At 39.0% G+C, this 22,891-nt stretch overlaps 1 protein-coding gene and 1 non-coding gene across 7 annotated transcripts in view; one reads left to right on the top strand and one right to left on the bottom strand.

Moving 5' to 3' along the window:
* Window positions 1–22,891, top strand: part of BIRC6 (baculoviral IAP repeat containing 6) — a 183,139-nt gene that overhangs the window by 144,437 nt on the left and 15,811 nt on the right. For all 6 annotated transcript variants that reach the window (XM_056357629.1, XM_056357633.1, XM_056357630.1 and 3 more), the window contains exons 66-67: window positions 15,153–15,363; window positions 22,271–22,416. In XM_056357629.1, the coding sequence (XP_056213604.1) occupies window positions 15,153–15,363; window positions 22,271–22,416 (357 nt within the window). The remainder of the gene's footprint in view (window positions 1–15,152; window positions 15,364–22,270; window positions 22,417–22,891) is intronic.
* Window positions 17,737–17,926, bottom strand: LOC130157865 (U2 spliceosomal RNA). Its single transcript, XR_008825071.1, has one exon. It is a non-coding gene; the product is annotated as a U2 spliceosomal RNA (small nuclear RNA).

Here is a 22,891-nt window from a genome sequence, read left to right as displayed (position 1 = left end):
ACTCTTCTCTTGAAAACAGGAAGAACGCAGATCCTTCATCTGCAGCAACACAAGTTACTTCTAGATTTCTTACTGTTCTCATGGGCACCTCCTTCATGTGTTTCATCTTAGCATTGACCTTATGATTTTGGCACTTCAGCTATGTGTCTGCGTCTTGTTTTCCTTCTGCCTGAGGAACTTCAGTGCCTTTTGGCTGATGTCTGGGGGTTTTCCTGGTTTTGTAACTTAGTTACTGATGCAGAATATCCTTGGAAAAATTCACAGTTCTTTCCTAACTAACTACGTAAGTTCCTCGAGTTTGTTCCCACCTGTCAGTCTTCACTTCCCAGAAATTTACTTGTTCCAGCCTCTCGAACTTGCTTTAAAATAGTTCAGTGTTAAGAAATCAATTAAACGGATGTGGAGTAATACCAGTTCTTCTGCTACATCCCTTTCAACACCAGCTTCTCGTAGCACCAGTTGAGTTCCACCACTGGTTTATTGTCTGTGAATCTGGTCAGAGTGAACACCAGTATTTTATCAAGAAAAGGGATAAGTTTGACAGCTGAATAAAAAAAACTGAGCAAATCTGCCTTTGGAGGGTGCCAAGTGTCATACTGCATATTTATTTTGGGGGAACTGTTTTAATCACTCTCTCGATGAACTGACGCAACTCAGAATTTGGTGACGGATGAATATTCCTGAGTTAGAAGTGAGGGTTTCAGCCCCAGCTGTGTGGTGACACCTTCTGGAGATGGTGGAAGGGAATGATGGAAAAAAGGCAGGAGGCTTTGTTCTCTTCTTCAGTTTCTAGTCTCACATGGGATATCGGGCAATCTTAATTTTTCTCTGCTGGTGTCAAAAAGAACCTCTTGTGTGGGTATCATACCTTTAAAAAGCAGTTAGTAAATTTTAAAATGCTTCGGTCATGATTCAGTGCTGTTCTCTGTAGCTCAAGAGGGATTTTGTCAAAGACAGCAGGTATCCCAGAGTCTTTCTTCCCATTGATTTGAGTGAGTATTCTTCTGGAGGAGTATTAGGGCTTTCAAGTACCAGGTTTTTGAGATGTAATGTTCATAAGTTTTATTGTGTTAGAGGCGTTCGTTGAGTGATGACTGCGTCCTTACTGGGTAAGCAAAGGGGAAGCAGAGCAGTGGGAGCTGATCCTAGTCCAGGAGGGTGGCTCTCGGGGAACAACAGTACTGAAACAAGTTCCTCTTTATCTCCAAAGCATCTTACCTTGTGAGAAAGAACAAATCTTGTCCCTATGAGTTTCAGGTGACTGGTCTTAAAAACCAAAACAAATCTGCAAGATACCATCATCCCAGCATCTTTCCCCACATTTCTTTCCTCTGATTTTTCATCTTTAGTTGGAAATAGTTTTGCAATAAGAGGATGAAATTATTATCTCATGACATCTCCTATTTTCTATTGCAAAAGAATATGAATACATGCTTATTATATTTTCAAAACATTTAAAGTAGCAGACTATTTCATAGTACGCTGGGTTTGAAGTAGAATTTTAATAATAGAATATTTTTAAATGTCAGAACTGATTATCCATTTCAGTTGTTAATAATATAAAAGATTTATGAAAGAACAGATTGTAAATTTGTACTTCTAGCTGTGTTGGAGAAAGTTGTTGTAACTTGTAGGGAGTAATTATGAACCTATGTATTGACACATCATGACGTTGAGATGTTTGAGAATTAAGAACCTAGTTGTTACAAGAAATGAAGCAGATGAGATTTGGTTTGTAATTGGGTACTGGATTGCATGGCAGATAAAGCACTTGGTCCTTTAAAGACCGAAGTTTACTTACCTCAAAGAGCTAATGGAAATATTTTTTTTTTTCAACAAATCATTATTTAGCAAAGATCACTGAGAGACTGTAAGTTCTGCTTCAGTCTTTATTTGTTTCTGTACTGCACGTTGTTTTGTATGGCTTTTAAACATAAACCCGTTAACTAGAGAGCTCTTCATTGATTTATACAGCTGGTGGTGGATTGTGCAGCTGCATGCGCAGGGCATACTTGAGGCTAGCTAGCAACCTCTGGCCCCACACACTTGATCACAGTGAATTGAAAGTGCATGTTAGATTTTCCTGAAGGAAGTAAGGTTTGTGGGAAAGATAGTCAAGAAATTATCCGGTGAGAAATAGGAGGGGTAAAGGCTAGATTACAGTGGGGCTTCTCACATCTCACCTTGTTCTTCACCTGCTTCTCACCCACATATTCTTTGTCCTGATGCCTAATTAATACAGAGTACTTTTCAGAAAAAACTATACTCTGAAATCGAGGTGGGGGGTGGGGGGTGTCTGTTTTTATGAGCCTTTAAATTACAGAAATTTTTCCAAACGATGACGAAGCCACTGGAGGTGCTTTTCAGAACAATCCTGAAAACATAAGTAAACAAAATTTCTTTCTCATCTGGAGACTGCTATGAAGTTCTGGACCTCTGTGGTTACGGGATAGTGTAACTGTCTTGAAAGTAAGAGCAACAGCCTGCTTATGCATCTGTATCTGCCTGCCAAGGACCTGTAATTATTTTGCTGTTCCCTTTTGGATCCACTTAGACATCACTCTTCTGGTACTAACGTGAGAGGGTACTTTTTTTTTTTTTGACAGACCTTGATGTCTTGCACTCCACTGTGTAATATGTTCTATGTAAAAAGGAAACTGAACTGTGGTGTTTGCCTTCCTGCCCCCCTCAGAGAGGTATCTTTTTTTAATAAACTTTCAGGAGAACTGTGGTTAGATGCTGATCCATGATACAAGGACACACAGAACCTAACAAATCACACATGAGATGCAGTTGGTGTCCATTTTGTTCCTGAAGTTAGTTTCTGTATGTTTATTTTGAATTATTCACGTGAGAAATAAAAAGTAGGGGCTGTTGTCTTCAAAAGTGTTTTGGTTTGGCCATAAGTGTCCCGTGAAATTCCCTCTGCCAGTAGACTGTCAACATCTTGTGATAGCTGTTTAATTTACAGAAAACGGTGCAGGTCACTGATGTGACTCTTCAAGGCACAAGGCAGTAAAGTGTCTGCCTTGTTTAAAGTGGAGAGAGCCTTTCCTTGAGGTTTCCTGGTCCATCTGTCTCATTGCTAAGGCCCATGAGTGTTTCATCTAGGAGTTTCTTTTTTCCCTTCATTAATTGGAAGCCAACATCGGGTAGCTATATCCTTGCTTGGAGGACAAGATTGGGAATCTCTTAAGTACAACTGGTTTTCTCTCTGAGGGTAATTGGTAGAGACATTCAGCAGGCCCTTTAAAATCTGAGATACTACATTGCATCTTTCATAATTTCCAGAGTAAACACTACTGGGCCTCCAATTTTTTCTCATTTTACTTTAGTACATCTCAAGTGGTTTCATTTAGACTCGGTAATCACAGTTGGGAATATGAGTGCTGGGTGTCTGGGTTAGATGGCTGTGCGAATCTGCTCGTTACAAATATTCACAGATTTTACTGGAGGCATTAAGAATTAATTTAAAAAATTATGCATCTCATTACCAAATCAGCCCTTTTTGAAAAGAGGATATGACATCAGAGGAGGATGTGACAACACACTAGATGTCCTACAGTTCCATATTGTATCACAGGAATGTACAATCTACTTTTTTTTAATGTATTTTATTTAAACTCATGCCTTCCTGGTCCTTTTTGCTAAAAAGACATTAGCCACTTAGAGGGCACAGGTGTTTTACAGTCCTGTCAGAAGCCTCTTGTATGCACCAGTAAGTAATGCATTTTCACTGGTTTTGTCTTTTTCGTATTAGTGGCTTTGTCAATTAGAAGCATCACATGTCAATAACCTGCTAAAAATTTCTTGACCAAACAAACTAGCAATCCCTTTCTGTTCATTACAGAGCAGATTGCCAGGGTTAGTTCTAGATGTTTTTACCCTGCCTTTCCTAAGAGCGAGCTTACTGAACTTTCGGGGAAGAGTTTTGTCCCCTCAGGCATGTAGCTCGGCAGGCATTTGAGAAGGAACTGACTGGAATGTTGAGGTGACAGCCAGCTTTCATTTTCGGTGGCTGAAAGTCTGATTTGTTTGGTCAAGCGATAATCTTCATTATGCCAGGCACTAACTCACTTGTCTTGTATTTCTTTTGTGTTCTTGTTTTCTCTCCTGGTTTTGAAAATACGATGTTGTGAATGTATCTGGCATTTCCCGTACTCTTATGCAGACACTTCCCATTCATAGTGTTTCCCCCCCTTCCATTTCTCTGAGGGTTTTCCTAGTGTTGAGAGCAAGGCAAAGGAAGTACATCTCTGTGGCTGATGGAGGTGGCTTAGAAAAAAAGTTCATCTATGGTAGATTATTGCAACACACCAACTCTGGCTTTTTTAAATAGTATTTATATCTTCTTGTCCTCTCCAGAGAACAGCTTTAAGACAAGTACCGCTCATTAACAAAAGACTATTTTTTTCTGTTGACTTAAGTCTTTATTGTTACAGTGTAACACAGTGGAGGATGATCCGTTTTACTAAGTGATGCAGGATCTAAGGCACTATCAATATGCAGTGAATGCAAGTGTTACCTTTCATTCAACTGAGACTCAGGGAGGCTATTAGGCTAGAATTTTTCTCCTCATTGTGCACTTTGTACATTTACCAAAAGCCCATCTTGGTATTTAAACAACCAGCTGTTCTCTAGAAAATACGCCGAAGCGGTAAACGTTCTGTGTGGCATATGCATGGGGGCTCTGCCATCTTGGCCAAGCAAAATAATGAGATATTTAAGGCAGAATGAGATTCTTGAGTGGTCTCCTTTCTTTCCCCCTGAGGATGTGATCTTGTAGGTGTGCTCACACATATGGAAAGTTTGTCATAAAGCACAGGAATGGCACGTCCTTTCATTCCAGTAACGATGCTGGTATCCTCTGCTGACAGAAGACCCAAGTCTTGGCCTTTTTCCATCTGCTGAAGTAATGGTTTAAAAACGCTCCACAACTTCATTATCTGATTTTGAATTTCCACGTCGATTTCTGCAGCATGTGCAATGAAATGGCAGCTTTCCATCTTATTTTCAATTCCCATCTTATTCTAAAATACTAGTGACTGTTTTATGGTCTGGAAGGGGTAATGCTCAGACTGAGGACCATTTCAAGGTGGCTGCTTGCCCACTCCTCTGCCAAAAATAGTGAAATCACTACTCCTTCCTCCGGTGCAGGGATGATGAAAGCCAGATTAACTTCCTTAAAAATCCTGCTTCGTGTTCTTAGAGTAGCAGTATGCTTCTGTTCATCTCTGTGGAATGCCTGCACTTGAGACACTTAACATGAGGTGGTAGGCAAGCTTGCACCTGATTTGTTTTGGGTTTATTTTTATTTTCAAGAAAAGATTTTGTCTGTAGAATATATAAATCCTGTAATTTTTTTTCTCTACAGAAAATATTTTTTTCATTTTCGTGGCTAAGTGGAAGATTAATTTGACACTTCTAGCTTACCTTTAATACCAAATTTATTTCATTACATTTACTTCAAATAGAATTTTTTGATCCTTTTTATTTTACTAAATGCTATAGTAAAGAGTTGTATTAATAATTAAGGGGGAGTTCATCCCCTGACCATGCAAAACACTTTATTCTCAGGCATTCTCTGAATACCCTTCTTTATATGTATCTTTCTTTGTATCTTTTTTTAATCTTTTATTTATACATGCCTTTCTTCATATCATTATGTATTTATTATATAAAGCAATCCTGTAGCTTTACATTGATGCTTCTGCACACTTATATTCTAGATTTGGATGCAAACATGATTTGGTCATAGCTTTATGCTTTGTGTTTGGTCATACTTTGTTGGTTTTAGAGAACTGATGTTGGGTAAAACCAGCGATCTTTCAGAGGAGAGATTCTGAAAAGTGGCCCATGGCAGTATGGGCTCCCTCTGCGGTACTCACTCGCATCGTTTCTCCACTGATGCCTGCTGAGCCATTTTTTCAAACAAACAAAACTAATGAATATAAAATTTTGTAATTTTAGATGTCATTAATTATTCTTACTTGATTACGTATTCCCCACCCCCCATGTTATATGGCTCCATAGCCCCCAGGAAGCATCCCTTCGTTACCTGACCACCTTTTCAAGATTATGTGGAGCCCTATTTAATGGCAGAGTGTGATCTCTCTCACGGATTCCATTATTGGGGATTAGAGTGTGCCATGGAAATAGTAGTATCTCCAAAACTGGGGACCACACATAGTTTTAGTAGTCAGTTATTCTTTAAAAGCTGAGTTTGGGTTTTATGTCTTATATTGGTCGGGTTTCTTTTTCCTGTCCTTTGGAAACACGGGAAATTGTGTCTGTTTACTCAACTGCACGCACCTGTCTAATGAAATAATATCTTCTGCTTTTTCTAGCAAAGGTGTGTTTCCGGATTCATGGATAGATTTGTGATAGGTTTTTAAATGTTGTTTGTCTTGTAAACAAAACTTTCCGGAAAATACTTAACTTCACCAATATCAAATATTATTAAAAAAGAAGCAAACCAGAAATAGTTAAGAGCAATGGTCTGCTCCCTTGGGCCACATTATTACACTAACCGCAGATGACTGACCAACTTACTTGAGCAATGCATTTTGCTTCTATAATTGAACACGGTTTTCCTTTTATTTTGTGGCTAAACTTATTTTTTGTTCCAAGTTTCCTAGAAGATGCTTAAAAGAATAGATAGCAGTGCCAAGACAGACAGAGGTTGTTAGCCCATTTCTTTATCACCAGCAGTAGGCAATGACAGCTGCCTATGGGAGGCTATAGGGATGGGGCAGCGTCTGTGGAGTAGTGCTGGTATGTGGCCGAGGGCGACAGCTCCACCTTTATTAGCCCCTGATGGCCTGTTCTTACGCGAGTTTACCCAATTACTTTTGAACCTGTAACGCTATTTACTGCCCCAGCATTTAGTGCTAAGCTTTTTGAAAGCTCAACAGTGATGTGTTGGGTGGTGCGTGTTCTTTCACAAGTGGCACCATTTCTTCTAATGGTGCACCTGATCAGTCCAGTTCTATTCACTTTTTGAAATACTCATAATTTTTTTAAAAAACTTTGATACGCTTCATAGCCACTGAGGCTGCAAAGCCTTAGTTTATTTCATTTTAGATAGTACAGCAGCTCATTCCATACCTTGGGTTGTTCAGTTGCCTTTCGCTTGTCCTTTTGCCAGTTCTGTTGTGTCTTTGAGAACGGGGAAGAATGCACATGGTGTTGAAGTGGTACTAATAATTGAATGCAGTCTCATTCTATTTTTTTGGTAATTTCTCTTCGCCTTTCCTAACATATGATTATTTTTTATTTTTTGGGGGGGACTGCTAATGGGCTCAGTGCTGACATCAGAAGAGCAAAATTTTAAGGCTGTATTTGAACAATAACAATAATGAACTTGGAGCCTGATGCTGTACCCAGTGAATTCAGGGGCCCACCCTTCTTGCATTGTTTTACTGTCTTGACAAGGGATTTGTAACTCACAGCCTGTAGGGGGGCTTAACCCCTCCTGCTCCTGCTTCATTATGCAAGGGGGCTCATCTTTTCTGGTGCCGTTTTTTCTGATGCTCAAAATGGTACTGTGAAAATCCTGGTGTTATTCCTATAAAGAAAAATGAAGAAAAAGTCAAGCTAATTAAATTATTGCAAGATGACAATATTTAGAAGGCTTTTGTTTTCTTTTTACCCAAAGGCTAATGTTTTCTTAAACCTCGGCTTTTGAAATACTCTGTGGGCAATCTTTTTTTCTATCAAAACGGAGCAGAACACAGGGTGTTAATTAGGCCTATTATAAAAGAGGCTTGCCCTGGGTTGATTCTGAAACAGAAAATCAAGAGGCAGCAGAGCATGACATATTTGGAACTGACACTATTGCCTGCAGCATGGACTGCATTCATAGATCATATGTTTGCAAAGATGCAGTAAAGGGGGTCTGAGGAACAGCTTCGGTTTTAAAATATTTAGTGTGGCCCTATTGGAAGACAGTGTGTCTCACTCATGCTTGGCAGTATCTGTGGCCACAAGACTGTGTCTGTAGGTTTTAATTAAAAATACAAAATGAGTGTTTTCTTTGTGTGGCTTTTTTGAACAGTGGTGTTTGTAGCTACTGCGAGTCTTTAATATGATAATGAGATCCTGAAGTCTTTAATTTAATCATGGCTATGGGTTTTAGGTTTGTGAATAACATACCGAGGCATCAAAAATACATCCTCAGTATTACTAAGCGTGTTTTAGAAATGGTGTAAAATTGACAGAACTTTAAGGTCTATTCAGAGGTGAAAAAAGGTAAAATAAAGAAAAAATCAGTGGCAGGTATGTGTTACTGCAGTCATGATCTTAACAATGGACTTCAACTTTTTAGTAAGTACCATGGCAATAAGAATGTCTTATTTTACGTCCAGCTTCTTAAATTGATGAGACTGATGCTCTTTAAACTTTATTGCTATATAACAAAAAATAAGTATCTTGAAATACATAGGTATTTTCTTGGGGGGTTTTGCAGGGGGGGTTGGATACACTGTAGTAAACTTTGAGCATTTGTGCGTGATGCAAATAGAACAGTTTTATAATATAGCTGTTCTACATAACTCTGTGGCTTTCTTTCACATTACTTAAAACAGAGGCAGGATTGGGTGGCTACTTCTGGACAAATATTTAACAAAATACAATCATTCATCTTTCTGGAAAGGTATAAAGTCTTATTGAAATAAGAGAAAAACAGTTCCAAAACAAATTAAGAAATGAGACTGGAAGGCATCTGTTGGGTTACTGGAAACTCTAGTCCATGCAAGAAGGAGACTTCTTAGCATGGAAGATGAGAGCATAATTATAAAATCACAGTTCAACTTCATCTTTGATTATAGATGTCAGTTTGTTCATTCCAAGTTTTAACCTTCCCCCCTCCCGGCCCCCCGATCTGTTAAATGTAAGCCACACTTGTAGCCATTTGCAAGAATTTTTTTGTTTAAATTTACATTTTGTGGTTTTAGATACACATTCTCTCCAGAACGCCTTTTTCTTTTCAGTTATTTCCTTTTAACTGTCCATTAGTGACCACCCCTCTCATGGTTACAGTGGCAGATGTCTTTGAGAAAACAAATAAAAGGGCTGTAATTTGGAAAGAGTTTCCAGTGGTGCCTTCTGCTCCAGCACACCCTTCTTTATTTCAACAAAGGCAGAAAGTCAGTCATGTATATTGGTCAGAAGTAAAAAGAAATTGGGCATAAGAAAAAAATAGTCAATAGTTTTGTGGGCCTCTAAAATAACTGAAATTCAAGAAGTCCTTAAATGGTGCAGGTCTAGTGAATGAGAAATTATGTACAAGAGAGAGATTCAAAGCATATATATGGTTTTTCTTGTAGCACAGAGGTAAGGAGGGTGTGCATCTGGCAATGTGATGTATTTGAAACTGGTAAAGGTGTTCAGGTTTTTTTCCTCAAGTGCCTGTTTTGTTTTATTTTACATCAAGTTTGTAGACCCTTTTGGGGTAGGAATTCCTAGTTTGGTCACAGTGAGACCACAGTGGGAAGGTCTTCACATTAGATGCAAGTAAAGCAGAGCTTTTCATCATTTTCTTACAAATTATTCCCCTCTATTTGTTTCTTTAATCTACTGTAAAGTGTGAAGATTTTTAGATATAATGGATATGCTATATTAATAGTTTCCTTTATTTTAAAATAAATGTGCATATTCTTTCTGATACGTTTTAAATGTCCTTTGCAATGGAAATAAGTTTTATAATCTTATTCATACCCAGTTAAGTTGTACTGAGGATGTTAAATGAATTGCGAAAAAAATTTATTGCTCTTCAGTACTATCTATTTAATGGGCCATTAGGCCTGGCTATTCTTTGTTTGAATATTGTGTAATATTAAAAGAAAGCAAAGGAGTATTAGACTCAGTTGGGCCATTATCTTGTTACAGATATATGTGCAATTTAAGGTGATACCTTGATCCTGCGAAACTACCTGCCCTCGTGTGCTTTTTCATTATATTAAGGTTGTAATTGCATGTGGGTAGTCTTAGGTCTTTGTAGGAGGTAGATCTGTACTGGTGATGAATAAATAGATGCGTGGAAAGTAATTGAAATGTTTTGAATTCACACATGCAATCTTTGAATGTTAATCAGTTGTTTCCCAGGAATAAGTGGGCTGTGTCTGGAAGTTTTAAAAAATGTGGTCAATGCCGTAATATCTTATGACCTTTAGACGTTTGTGAAAGATGGCAGTTTTCAAAAGGCAGGATGCTCAGCAGTTTCTGAAAGTCAAGACTTAAAATTAACTTCAGTCAGATTCCTCTTCCCTGTACCACCCCCCCCCCCGCCCCAAATCAGAGCGCTGATTATTAGTGTATGAGAGAGATCTGGTTTTATGAAATGTCTTCTTTTTTTTAACCTTTTTTTTTAGTCTTCAGTGTCTTTCAGAATTGCAAATATTGTGGCAAGAGGCTAACTGAATTACAGCAATTCCAGTAAAACATGACCTTTATTACCTAAAGGAATGGGAGGGAGGGTTGAGACCTTATCCCACTAAACCATGAGATGTTTTCCAGACGTTTGCCATCCCTACCTATCTTAATAAATGGCAATGACCTTGCTGAGATTTCTGCTTTTTGTAAGTGCAACAGGATAAATTCAGACCTGAGACACTTTTTTGATACATGCTGTCCAGAAAGGCTACAGTGAACTTCCTTGCTAATTATAAAGCACAGTAAGACATTGGCCTGGTTTGGGGGCATGTCCACACATCCTTCTAGAACTTGTGATTCCTGCAATTAGTAAAACGTGGTAATAAAGGTGCCACAGTTACTGTCCTTTGAATAGCTGTCTGTCATAGCACTGGGAGTCCGACCTTGAAAAAAGGAGCCGTTTTACAGGTCATGCTCCAGGTTCACCAGCAGTTTTTTAGCTTGTGCTCTGCTTCATCCTCCACTGTTTGAACTGGTTAATTACTGGTACAGACAGAAGGTGAGACCATGATACATATTTACTGAACGCAAGTTGCGAAGTACATGGGAAGCTCGCGGGGGAAGCAGGCTGGGTCAGGTGGTGCAAAAGCCACGTTCTAGGCACTGGTTTTGGAGCCTTCTCCAAGACAGCACTGTTGCCAGCAAGCAGCCCTATCCTTTTAAGTTTAAGTTTTAAGTTTAAGGCAGACAAGGAAGCAAAATAAAAACTGAGTAGAAATTCCTGCTCTGAGTCTAGTAATAAAATAATTTAATCTTTACCTTTATTTTGATGTTAAATGTCTGGCACATATAGCAGTAGTTTGAAGAAATGCTCAGGAAACCCAGCAAAAGTTCAGATACCCTTTCTCGGGCAGCAGTTCTGTTTCAAAGTCAACAAGGGGGAGCTTCTGAACTGGTCCCTGGTACTGGAGGTTGGACCTTCCTCAGCAATTCATTGCCCTGCAGAACCGGGGAGCACTGACCGCACAGGCACAGACAGATGTGAGGGACCCCACAGTCTGTGTGTACCTACCAGTTACGCTCAGTGCGGGAGTCTGAGAGCACCAAACTGAGCTGTTTGGGAAGGAATTTGTCATTATTTAATAACATCTTTGCCTTTGGGATAACAAAGAATCCTGGATAATATATCCATCAGTCTCTCTCTCTCTCTCTTTTTTTTTTTTTTTTTTTTTTTTTTTTTTTCTACAAAGCTGAGAATTTTAATCTCCCGTTTTCATTTTCATAGGAATGCTGTGTATTTGCAGTTTGGTGTGCTTATGTGCCTGCCCATATAAATCAAACATTGTTAGTGCCACCTTATACAACTGAAGTATCTATATTAAAGAATTCCGATGTATTTAAGATGTGCTAATGCTATTCAAATTATAGCTATGCTATAAGCCAAAGTATTTCCTTCTCTGTTGTGATGTGTTGGGATTTTCTTCCCTACACAAGCAGCACCTTATTTAATTCAAGTAAAATGTTGTTACACCTGCATTGCCCAGTTCAGTCAGGCAGAAGAAAGTTGGGTATGTTCCCAAGGAATAGCATACTTTGAAGAAAACAGTGGATTGCTTTTAACACTTGTTCTTCATGGAAGTTTCTATTTGGTCAAAATCCAAATTGCTGGTGTCTTAGTTGGTAAGATACCTTTATGTGAGGTAGATGGTCCAAAGGTTCCATTGTTTCTATTTAATGGAGATAGGATTTGTTCATTTGCAGATTTTGTATTTTTATTCATGTTTTTAGTATTGTAATTCAAGGACTTTGTTACAGGATCTATTATTTTTTTCCCAAGCTGTATCATTTATATTTCTGAAATACTCTCCCCAGATACGTAATTATATCTAAAGGGAAGACATCCATCATAAATCCCAACGAAGTATGCTGCAAACACTAAGAGCAGTAAAGATGATGATGGAGGCTGAATGGTACAGCCTGAACACTGAGGTTCTAGTTTGAAGGTCTGAACACTGCTGGACTTGCTAAGCCTCTGTCAGCCCAGAAGGGTGCTCTTAGGACATCTGTAGCCAGAGGTGTACGCCGGGAGGAGGTGGGCAGGTCAGCACCCAGGAGATCTGAGCCGGGGGGTGTTTTACAAAGGAGTGTCTTGTAGACTTCGCGTTTTAAACATAGTGTCTTAAAAATTGAGCGTTATCCAATTCAGAACGTCTAACTAAATGTAAATGTAGAGATTAAAAAAATTGCTCAAGTCTTCTTAACCTATTTTGGAAAGCAGAGCTGTATCTTCAGAAAATGTACTGTATCAGGTTGGCAGTCTTGTTTCAATTGAAAGCAAAGCAGGCACAAGGAGTAGATGAACTGCCAAATAAAGGGGATAAACAGTAACTTGCCAATTTTGAGTTCTTTACGGCAAGTTTTTCAGATACTTATCCAAACATCCAGTCTTGGTAAACATTTTTAGGATTCAGATTGGGGATGGGAGGGGGAATTCTGGCATTTGGACAGATAAACCCACTTCCATGGGTGATAATCCTTGGTAAGTATAATAAAGGCTTTGGACAAAAATAGTGTAAGACACATAATGGTATCAAGAAATTGAGTTTAGAAGAGCCTAGCATTAAGGTAAAAGAATTTGGTAGTTGTTCTCTAAAAGATTGTTTAAATTGAAACCAAGTGAACGCATTTCATTTGTCTCACATGGGAACAATTGCAGAGCAGTGCAAGTGAGCTGGATCTGCTAAAACCAGAAATCTCTCCTGTCTTCTGGAAAACATTCCCTTTTTAAAGTTTCCCTCGTGACAGTAATTTTGAATTTAACTATCCATTTAGCAAAGGAGAGGGCAAGCAAGCGTTGAAGGGTTTGAAATTATATATTCTGGCCTCATGAAAATTTCATGGTTAAAATAAATAAATAAAAGCTTTCCAGAAGTGAAATGCTGTGGTTATCTAAGAGGTTGTATCTCCTCCACTCACTATCTTCATAATAAACAGCTATTGATTAAATTGAGGAGCTGCTTGATCTTTAGCACTACAGGTGGGAGATGGATTTTGGTGAGGGCTACACTATATGGGGTTTTATGGTCTCCCTTTCTTTTGCCCTGCTCCCCCACCCCCCCTTTTTTTTTTTTAAATTCACACATCATCAGATCTATTTGTGTTTTATTTTAAGGCCGTTTTACATATTGTGGGGATTATACTGTGAGCAATTACTGTTCACTAGGCACTGAGCATAAGGAACTGATATTATATATTTCTATATATATATATATAAAAAAATATATATAAGAATTGAAAGATAATTGAAACTGGTTTTCTTAGTGCCAGTGTTTAAATTCCATGGAGTTTGCTTTAAATGTGTGAATAGTTTGACAAAGGATATTTTCAGAGCCATGATACCAGCCTGACAGATTAATGCTTTGTTTCAGTAAATTTTCTTCCTGTTCCAACACAACAGAACTTCACCGAGTTAAGGGTTTGTGCCATTGTAATAGTTTCAACATACAACTGTTGATCAAAGACCTCTAAGTAGAGATAAATCCAGCTTTAAACCTGGATAAACTGGCTTGTTGAATTTTGCTTGGCTATTTATACTGCCCCATCGTGCTGTATTTAGAGCTAAGGGTTTGGTGGCAGGAGATGAAAGTTTGTGATCTGCTTTAGCTCGGAGGGTGAAATGTGCTAAATGAAACATTAAAGAGTTCTTCTATGCTTTGTTCTGTCCTAATGTGAGTTGTCAGGGGCTTTTTGTTTGTTGGTGGTTTTTTTTCTGGAAAAAGCATAAATTTATTTTATCATAAATTCAGTCATTTGTAAATACTTAGAACTAGAGCAATTTTTTTCCTGCAGTTAGGTTAAAAATAGCATGTCCTAGGGACAGAGGAAGCAGCTGTGTTGAAGTATCTGCATATTGCTACGTTTTTAGGATTTCTATTAACGATAAAGTCAGTTGAAATGACATCCATTACATATATTCTTCCAAGCAAGTGGAAAAGAAAATAAACAATGTGGTGCTCGAGAATCCATTAGAATTGTGCGTGTCTGCCTGTCTTTCCGAGTCAGAGGAGCTGATATCTATATTCTACCCACAGTTACTTCTACAATAATATACATCACACTGAGCAGCACTAAGACAGCGAGGTTTGCTTACCTGATGTTCTTATTCTAAGATTCTTATTCATCTTTACTATTTTGTGGTTTATATGTATGCAGATAAAATTTGCATCTTCTTCAGAGCCTTTGCATGCTCTGAAGAATGCATAATGGTTTTTAAAATTATACTTTCTCCGTGAAAGGGAGCAAAGCTAGATGATAACTTCATTTATTTCATGACTGTTAATATTCCTGCAATACTGCAGACAAATTTTCCCAAAGGAGAAAACTCTAAATTAAGTGGGTGGTATGAAATCAGCAACTGCTACCCTGCTACACTATAGCTGACAATTTTTTCTCCATAGATATTTATGTGCAATTGCTGTCGGCATACAACTCTAGCCAGAACTGTATATTAAGCTACTAGAAATGAATATAGCATGTGGTAGTCCTGTTCCATGCCCTGTTAGCCCTTTTGTCCTCTTGTCTTTTGCTAACCTTTGTTTTCCAGGTATCTTATGCATTTTTTTCTGGACAAGTCCATTAAAACACAAATTACAAATGGCTATTACAATACTGTATTTTACCATTAAATGTCATTAATCTAGCTTTTCTATTTAAAATATCTGTACTAACAGTGGAAGGGTCTTCGATTTTAGTAATCTTTGTAAACTGTTCTTCTCTCTCAGTTTTGGATATGGCCCGGCATGTTCCCCTTTACCGAGCTCTGCTAGAATTACTCCGTGCTATTGCATCCTGCACATCGATGGTACCGTTACTGCTTCCTCTGTCGGGAGAAAGTAGTGAAGAGGAGGAAGAACGGTTGGAGTCACAAGCTTCTGTTGGGACTTTGCTGGCTAAAATGAAGACCTGTGTGGATACCTATACCAACCGACTGAGGTAATCACTTTTATCATCCCTAACCTTCATTTAAACTGTGTTTTGTACTTACACATTATGAATAGATTTACATTTATATGTATATATTCTGTTTAACTGTACTACTTACAAGGAACTTTTTTTGTATGACACAAAGAAGCTGGTAGGTTTGCATACTCTTGTCACTTTGTCAGTAACTGCCCACTAATCAGAGGATTGCTGCTTAAGAATCTAGAACCTTCATATCTTTCTTAAATTCCTTTTCCTCTTCAGTGAGGTGATTCCCTATTACGCAGGAGTGTGCGTGTCCTTCTGTCAGTCTGAAGGCAGGAGCATTCCTCAGGAGCTGCTGAAGAAGCCCATTCTGTAAAGAGTGGGACTGGGGAGAGCCAAACCAAATGGTGTTTTTTACAAGAAATGTCCCAACTATCTTCTGTGCTCCTTGATCCATTGAGTAAGGACCAGGTGCCTTAACGGCTTCTCCATTGGAGGCTAACTGGTTAGGAGAGAAGCCTCTGGCTTCTGTCAGGAAGAATAAGTTTCAGGAGGCATAAGATCTGGGAGTTATTATTTGTGGTGAGAACCCTGACTATATGGAGATGGTTGAAAATTTTTGATCTGTGGTATCTGTTGTTGGTACATATGAAAAGCATGTTTCTGTACGTTGCTGATTTTATGACAGCTAGTTTGTCCGTTAGCGCAGGCGTCAGAGGTGAGCCGGTATGCTGAAGGTGATGTGAAATTACAAATGAATGCCCTGGAGCCATCCATGCCAGACCTTGGGGTCTTCCAGCCTCCTCCAAGAAACTCTGCGTTTGACAGTTCTTGTCAGGCACTTGCAGACTGGCAGAGCAATTAGCAAACAAATGGGAAAGATCTGAATATCCCATCTGGGCTGTGGTACCATCAGGCGCTGCAGTGTAACCCTGTGTGAGCTCGCTCTGCACACCTGCCAGAGTTCAGCTGACTTTTTAAGAGAACACATCCCACTCTGAGGTTGTCTGTATGTGTCAGGCCCTGCCTATCTAATTGTTGTTAAGACCTGGATGTTTTTCTGTTGGGGGTGTGTGTGCTAGAATGCAACCAGGTGGGCCTGAGGCATTTTCTCTGCTACGGCTTTTCATTGTCTACAGTAATTTTGCAGAACTTCTGTATGAAACAGTGCATTTTGCAAACAAAAGGTTTTCTTTAGAATTGGGTCCCAAGAATTGAGGCCTAATTTGGTTTAATTTATTTTTTTTCTAAAAAGACAAAACAACTTGTCAGTTTCTTTTGCTATACTCTCAAGCTCATGTTCCGAGCTGATGGCTGGCTGCAGAGAGCGGCCCTGCAGCCTCTGCTGGTTTGGAATGATTCGGTTTAGTGTCTGTAAAAACAGTGCTCAGAGCCCCAAGGAGGAGTTTGTGGAGCCATCTCGGAGCAGGTTACTAGCTTTCCCCAGCCTTTATTTGCAAAGGCACGGTCCGGTCCCTTACTTGTCTTGCCTGATTTCAGGAGATTGGTTTAAGAATCTGTTTAGATTTTGTTCCAGAATTTTTCCAGAATTACTGGAAGGAATGAGCTGCTGTTTGGTACCTGCGGAAACCTGTGGAAGGTGGGGGACCACGAGGGCCGAGTGATGCCGTGGTTGCAAACCTATGGCAGTTTTATCCTAAGATGGGGAGCGTCAATATAAAACTGAACAGAATTCTGCTCTAAGCACTGTCCCTGTAGTACACAGGGACTGAATGGTTCATTGGCTTCATTTTGTGAACACTTTGATAAAGGTATCATTCCGTATCATCACGTTTACCTCCAAGTATCAGGCATGGGTGAGTAAGTATTAGTATTGGCTTTAAAAATTAAAGTTGCCTTGGGAGTATATCATTCATTATTCATTTAGCACAGTGTGAAGAGAAGGCTGTCATCCTCTAGCACAAGCTAAATTAATGGCTTAAATTATTAGCATGTACACTGCTGTCTCTTCTAGCAAATATATTAGTGACTGTCATCCTTTTAAATATGAGTTGACATGATTTTGTCTGCTTTTTCTTCCATGGTTGAAAAACTGTATGGGGAAGTTTCTAAATCTAAATTAAATATTTGGCTCCTCCTTCAATCTGAAAATTGTAATGTTTACAGAACCACAGAATTGCAGAGTGGCCAGGGTCGGAAGGGAGCTCTGGAGACCATCTAGTCCAGCCCCCTGCTAAGGCAGGGTCACCTGCAGCAGGTTGCACAGAGTTGCATCCAGGTGGGTTTTGAATGTCTCCAGAGAAGGAGACCCCACAGCCTCTCTGGGCAGCCTGCGCCAGGGCTCTGACACCCTCAGGGTAGAGAAGTTCTTCCTCATATTCAGATGGAACTTCTTGTGCTGCAGTCTGTGCCCATTGCCCCTTGTCCTGTCACTAATAAAATTAGTGCACTGTTCCCAAAGGCACTGCACACCAGGACGGATGCGTGGAGCAGAGAGAGCAAGTTCCAGGTCCAACTTCCAGGCGTAAAAATTCATTTAATAGAAAGTCCTCTCACCAAAGACATACCAGATATTAAACTGGTTAGAACAGATACTAGACTTTAGATACAGGTTTGGCCTGTATTAAATAACTGCATTAAATTTTGCTTCATAAGCAGAATCCTTGCAGAAAGCAATGTACAGTATGTGGCAGACATTTAAATGTCTTCTAGAAATAGAGAAAATGTACAGCAAAATATTCATATGGTTATCTATTTGACCATAGTTTATTACTTAGGAGTATTACTGGTTTTTATGTGGCTGTTGGAATACCTTTGAAAAACATATAGAGCTGAGGATTTGGTAATGGTTGATCTGCATGTGTAAATTTATATGCAGGCTGCTAGAGTGCAGGGAAGGACTGCACTTACGGGCTTTATCACTTGAATTCTGGTTTTTCAGCTCCTTGTTCGTACATATTTGTGGGAGAGCCTTGTAATTCCCAGCAGCTCCCTCTCTTGTGCTGGGACTCTTACTTGTCCCCCTGAAACACTTGTGGATCACACACAGCTTGGAGAGAGCCCACTGCAGCCCTGAATCCGGGCGGTATAAAAGTGGAGATGACACCAAGAAGGGAGGATGACGTTTTCACAATTAGTAATTTGGTTTGCCTGTGTTATACACGCTCACAGATGGTAGAACGGTCAATAGATGGTAGAATGGTCACCAGGTTGCCTTTTCATGAGCACACAAAGTAATACTGTGTGTTTCAAATTACACTAAGAAATAGGTTTATGGACCAAAATACAAAAATCTTCAGTGATGCTGTAATTTTTTCCTGGGAGTAATGTTTGTGTTCTGCTGAAAATGCGGCTTCCCACCTCCAAGATCAAATCTATCAAAGCCAGCTGAAGGACTTTGGATGTACCCAGCAGCCGCAAGGCCCCAGCAGGTTTGCAGAGGCCGTAGTGACTTTGGCCTTTGTTCACTTTGCGTGTTCCAGGGTTCACCAGTGCATCAGTTACTTTTGCACAAGGCCTTGAATTACATTAGTCTCACTCCTTTTATAACCAGATCATTTAGGAAACTGTGTAGACATTGAGATTTTCCAGACAGGACATGGCATAACATCAGGGGAGGTGGGTATACAGACGGGCTTCACACCTCCATCTTCAGTTCCAGACTTGTTTTGAGTGAGTTTTTAATCTTACAGTGTGTACCCGATTTTTTTTTTTTTTCTTTTGAATTGTATTTATTTCATCATCATGTTTTAAGGATATCATTTTAGGAAGGGTACTGTGGTCTTCTAAAATAAAAGAAATATAAAATCAAGTGTAGTAGCTCATGTCTGCAATGAAGGTCATTGCTGTCTCAGGTGGCAAGTGATGATGAAACTGTGTGGACTTTAAAAATTATAATCAGTGTGAAAAAACATACCACTGGGGAACCCTTGACAGATTTCCCCATCTGGAGTCTAGGGAATTACTTGATTTACCATATGTCGACTGTAAATAAACTGAGAAACTGTAAAGTACTGTTAAGTATCTCCAAATACTTGTATATAACGCTAAATATGTAGAGAATAAGATAATACAGCAGACATCTTGCAAACCATGCAGGATTCATCGCACTAAGTTGGTATTCTTACAGCAAAAGACTTGAATCAAATAAAGGTAGAAGACAAAATGAGGGAAGAAAAAATGGAGGTCATCATTAATGGGAGTCTTGTGAGTTATGGCAATGCCAGTTGTGTTTTTTCCAAAGAGAGGGGGGAAAAACTGTCTTTGCCCTAACCATCAGAATATGCAAGCATGACTTGGGTGAGGTAATGAAATGTCGATAAGGCAGTATGTCTGATTTGGGGGTTCTGTGATGCCAGCTAGCTTTTACTCCCTGAGAAACAGACTGAAATCTCCGAGTAGGCAGATCAAGGCCAAATCTGAGGGCAGGGCAGGGCAGGGGGAATGTCCAAGGTGGAATCATTGCTGCACTTTGCTTCCTAAAACTGCTTCCCCACAGTTACGGTGAGCTTGGTAATGCAGACCATCACACAAGCTCCAGATAACTACAGGTGAGCTGTCCTGCAAACACTTGATTTGAAAAGTATATTCTGAGGAGAGCGTGGGTTTTGTCTATTTTTCTCATTGTAACAGTGGGCAGAATTGTCATGTGGGTGGTAAAGGAGACATTAAGAAAATCCATTCTCTTTTGGTAGTTCAAAAGTGCTGAAGTGTTAACTGTTCTAGACAGCGAGGAGAACAAGAGGAAATCGTATTATTGGTACTGAGAATTTGCCTTTGAGTAGATGTCTCCTTTTCCTGCTGCTTCAACTAGATATGTATTCCTTGTCTGCTTGGGTAGTTGACTGTCAGTAAGTCACTATATCTGTAGGAGGTTTGAAGCATGTGGTTAAGCATTTTGTCTAATGAGGTCAGTGCTTTTTTTTAAAAAAAATTCTGAGACCAGGTAGAAGGAAAAAAACCCTAGTAGTTTAAATAGTAAAACCATGCAGAAGAAAGACCTACAACATAACGATCTTGAAAACAAATTTGTAAGAATTAATTTTACTTCCATTACCTGCACCAATCACAGTATTATTGCTTTTCACACATCTTTCTCTTGGATAACCCACTAATGTTTCATTTTGGCCAAAATTTCTCCAAGGGTTTTGTAGCAAATAGTTTGAGGATTCTACATCAACAACAAGGAGCTCTAAATCCGTACATCTTCCTTGGGACTGGTGGCTGCTGGTATGTCTGTGATGCTAAAGCAGGTTATCGGTGAGGCTTAGTGGGCTTAAATAGACATTTTTGAACCTGATTAATAGGTTATTTAAAAAATATTGGCCTCAATTTAGATGCAGAAAAAAGCAGTGATGAGGATTTTGGAAAGTACGAGTGGGAGAGGGAGCTGCTGCTTCTTTGTCTTAAACTGTTCCTCAAATGCTGAATGACACTGTCTGGCTCTGATGCTTTCCTTCCAGCTTTGAGCATCTGAAAGCTCGGTATTGCTTGAAGTCAACAACGGGCCAACATGCTTTTGGATTAAATCTGGAACAGTGAAAATGTACCATGCTGCAGTAATGAATTTTGTTGTTAATGCACTCTAGGGATATTCTCATTTGATTAGGTACAGTACAGAGGCTTTCAGTATTACTGTAATCACCTCTCCTCAACACAGAGGCTCATTCTTTATGCATGATTTCAGTCTAGATTAAAATACGGTGTGTGGTATTTGCTAAAGTATGTTTGGGACATCAAAGCATTAAATTGCTAATTTTTCTTGTGTAGATAGCTTTCTGTTTTGCTTCTAGGGATGGTAGTGGGAAAGAGAAAACCAGTGCTTCTTGGCTAATGAACTTGTTTGGGTCATTAAATGAACAAGTGCTATTAAAACAAAAAATTTACAGAAATGGCAGTAAAATAATTTGGGGGCTGTTAGCATTAAAATCTCGTAAGTTTTGCAGGGTAGCAGTGTAAATTTATGCTAGCTTTTAAAATACAGACCCTTTAAAATATGCACGTTTAGGTTACAGTGTTATCAAGTACCACGTCTTCATTTCAACAGTTGAATATATATGCTAGTAAAGACTGGGTTGTCACAATCTAAAGATTTAAATACATCTTAAATCATTAAGCAACTAGCTTCTATCAAACCACAGTGTTTGTATATACTGTATTTCACGATATTTTATTGTAAAAAATTGAGGTGTTTAAATTGATATTTTAATTTGCAATACATTGATTATAAACGTCTGTTATAATATAGACACCTTCTATATTTGTAAGACTTTTAAAACTATGTCACACTAAACTGTTTATTGAAATAAAAGTCTTAACTTCTATAGTCCAGAAGAGAACTGCAGAGTGAGACAAACTGCATTCTTGACCCACTCCCTTGTGATGCCTAGGTTGTAGTTCATCCACAGGCTGTCATGCCATGAATTTTTACTAAAAGTTTCCTATTGTTTTACCGTTAGTGTATTTGAAATAATTGCTCGCGTATTGTGTAGTAGGAAGGAGTACTTTATTACCGATGCAGGGCTTGATTTCTTAGGAGGATCTGTGTGGGTGGATGAAATGCATATTCATGACACGATCTTTGTTACGCAGATTTTGTAAGCTTTTCTAATACTTTCTGAAAACATGCAAATGTAAGGTCAGCATGCAGCGTAGCCATCAACAGCACTGAGCGGTTGAAACAGAAACTAGTGTACCACCATCACTGGCTTTGTGTACATTTTTATTCTTTGTATCAGATGTGCTTCTGTTTGTCAAATCAAGACTGTAGGTTCAGTGTGGTCACAGCTGATCGCTACATTCAGTAATTAACCTGGAGGTACACAGAGACATTCCATTTCAGAAGAGTTGGTTTAATTTTGATCCTTTAATCTCTCTATTTGAATATATTATCTGTTGACAAATATGCTGAGTACTGTAAGACTGGTCGAAAAATATTCCCTCATGCTGTATCCTCTTTCTTTTCCCCAAACAGGTCTAAAAAAGACAAAGCTAAAGCAGGAGTAAAACCTGATGCTTCTGATCAAGAGCCAGAGGGACTGACACTTTTGGTACCAGACATCCAAAAGACTGCAGAGATAGTTTATGCTGCTACCACCAGTTTGCGACAAGCAAACCAAGGTAAAATAAAATACTTTTATAAATATTGTGTAGCGTTTATTTGTCATATATTCATTAACAGATCATTTATAAATTAGCTTAAAGCAAGAAAAAATACTTCCCTCCTGCCCCTAGCCACTAACTAATTTTGAAAGTTGGTTGGAACCATGTGGTAGTCTTAAATGCTTCCATCAGGAAACAGACTAATTCAAAGAAGTTAGAGTACATCTCATGACTTCCAGCACAATTATGTAGCACCTAGGTTTTTTTTAATTCCCCTCCCCGCCCCAGGCAAAAGGCAACATACATGTCCTTTAATAGTAAAGCCATTGCTGTTAAAACTAGATCTTATGAATTAGATTCTCTTAACTAGATGAAGGCAGAACAAAAATCTGAATCATGGATTGAACCTGCAGATGTTCAAAGGACCATGTGGATGTCTAGTAAAGAAAACTAAAGATGAAGTAGCTTAATCAGGGGAGTGGATTTTAAAAAG

The sequence above is a fragment of the Falco biarmicus genome, chromosome 12 (genome assembly GCF_023638135.1).
Source record: "Falco biarmicus isolate bFalBia1 chromosome 12, bFalBia1.pri, whole genome shotgun sequence".
Lineage (NCBI taxonomy): Eukaryota > Metazoa > Chordata > Aves > Falconiformes > Falconidae > Falco > Falco biarmicus.
The sequence above is the reverse complement of the archived record's forward strand: the minus strand, read 5'-3'. Positions and strand labels throughout refer to the sequence as shown.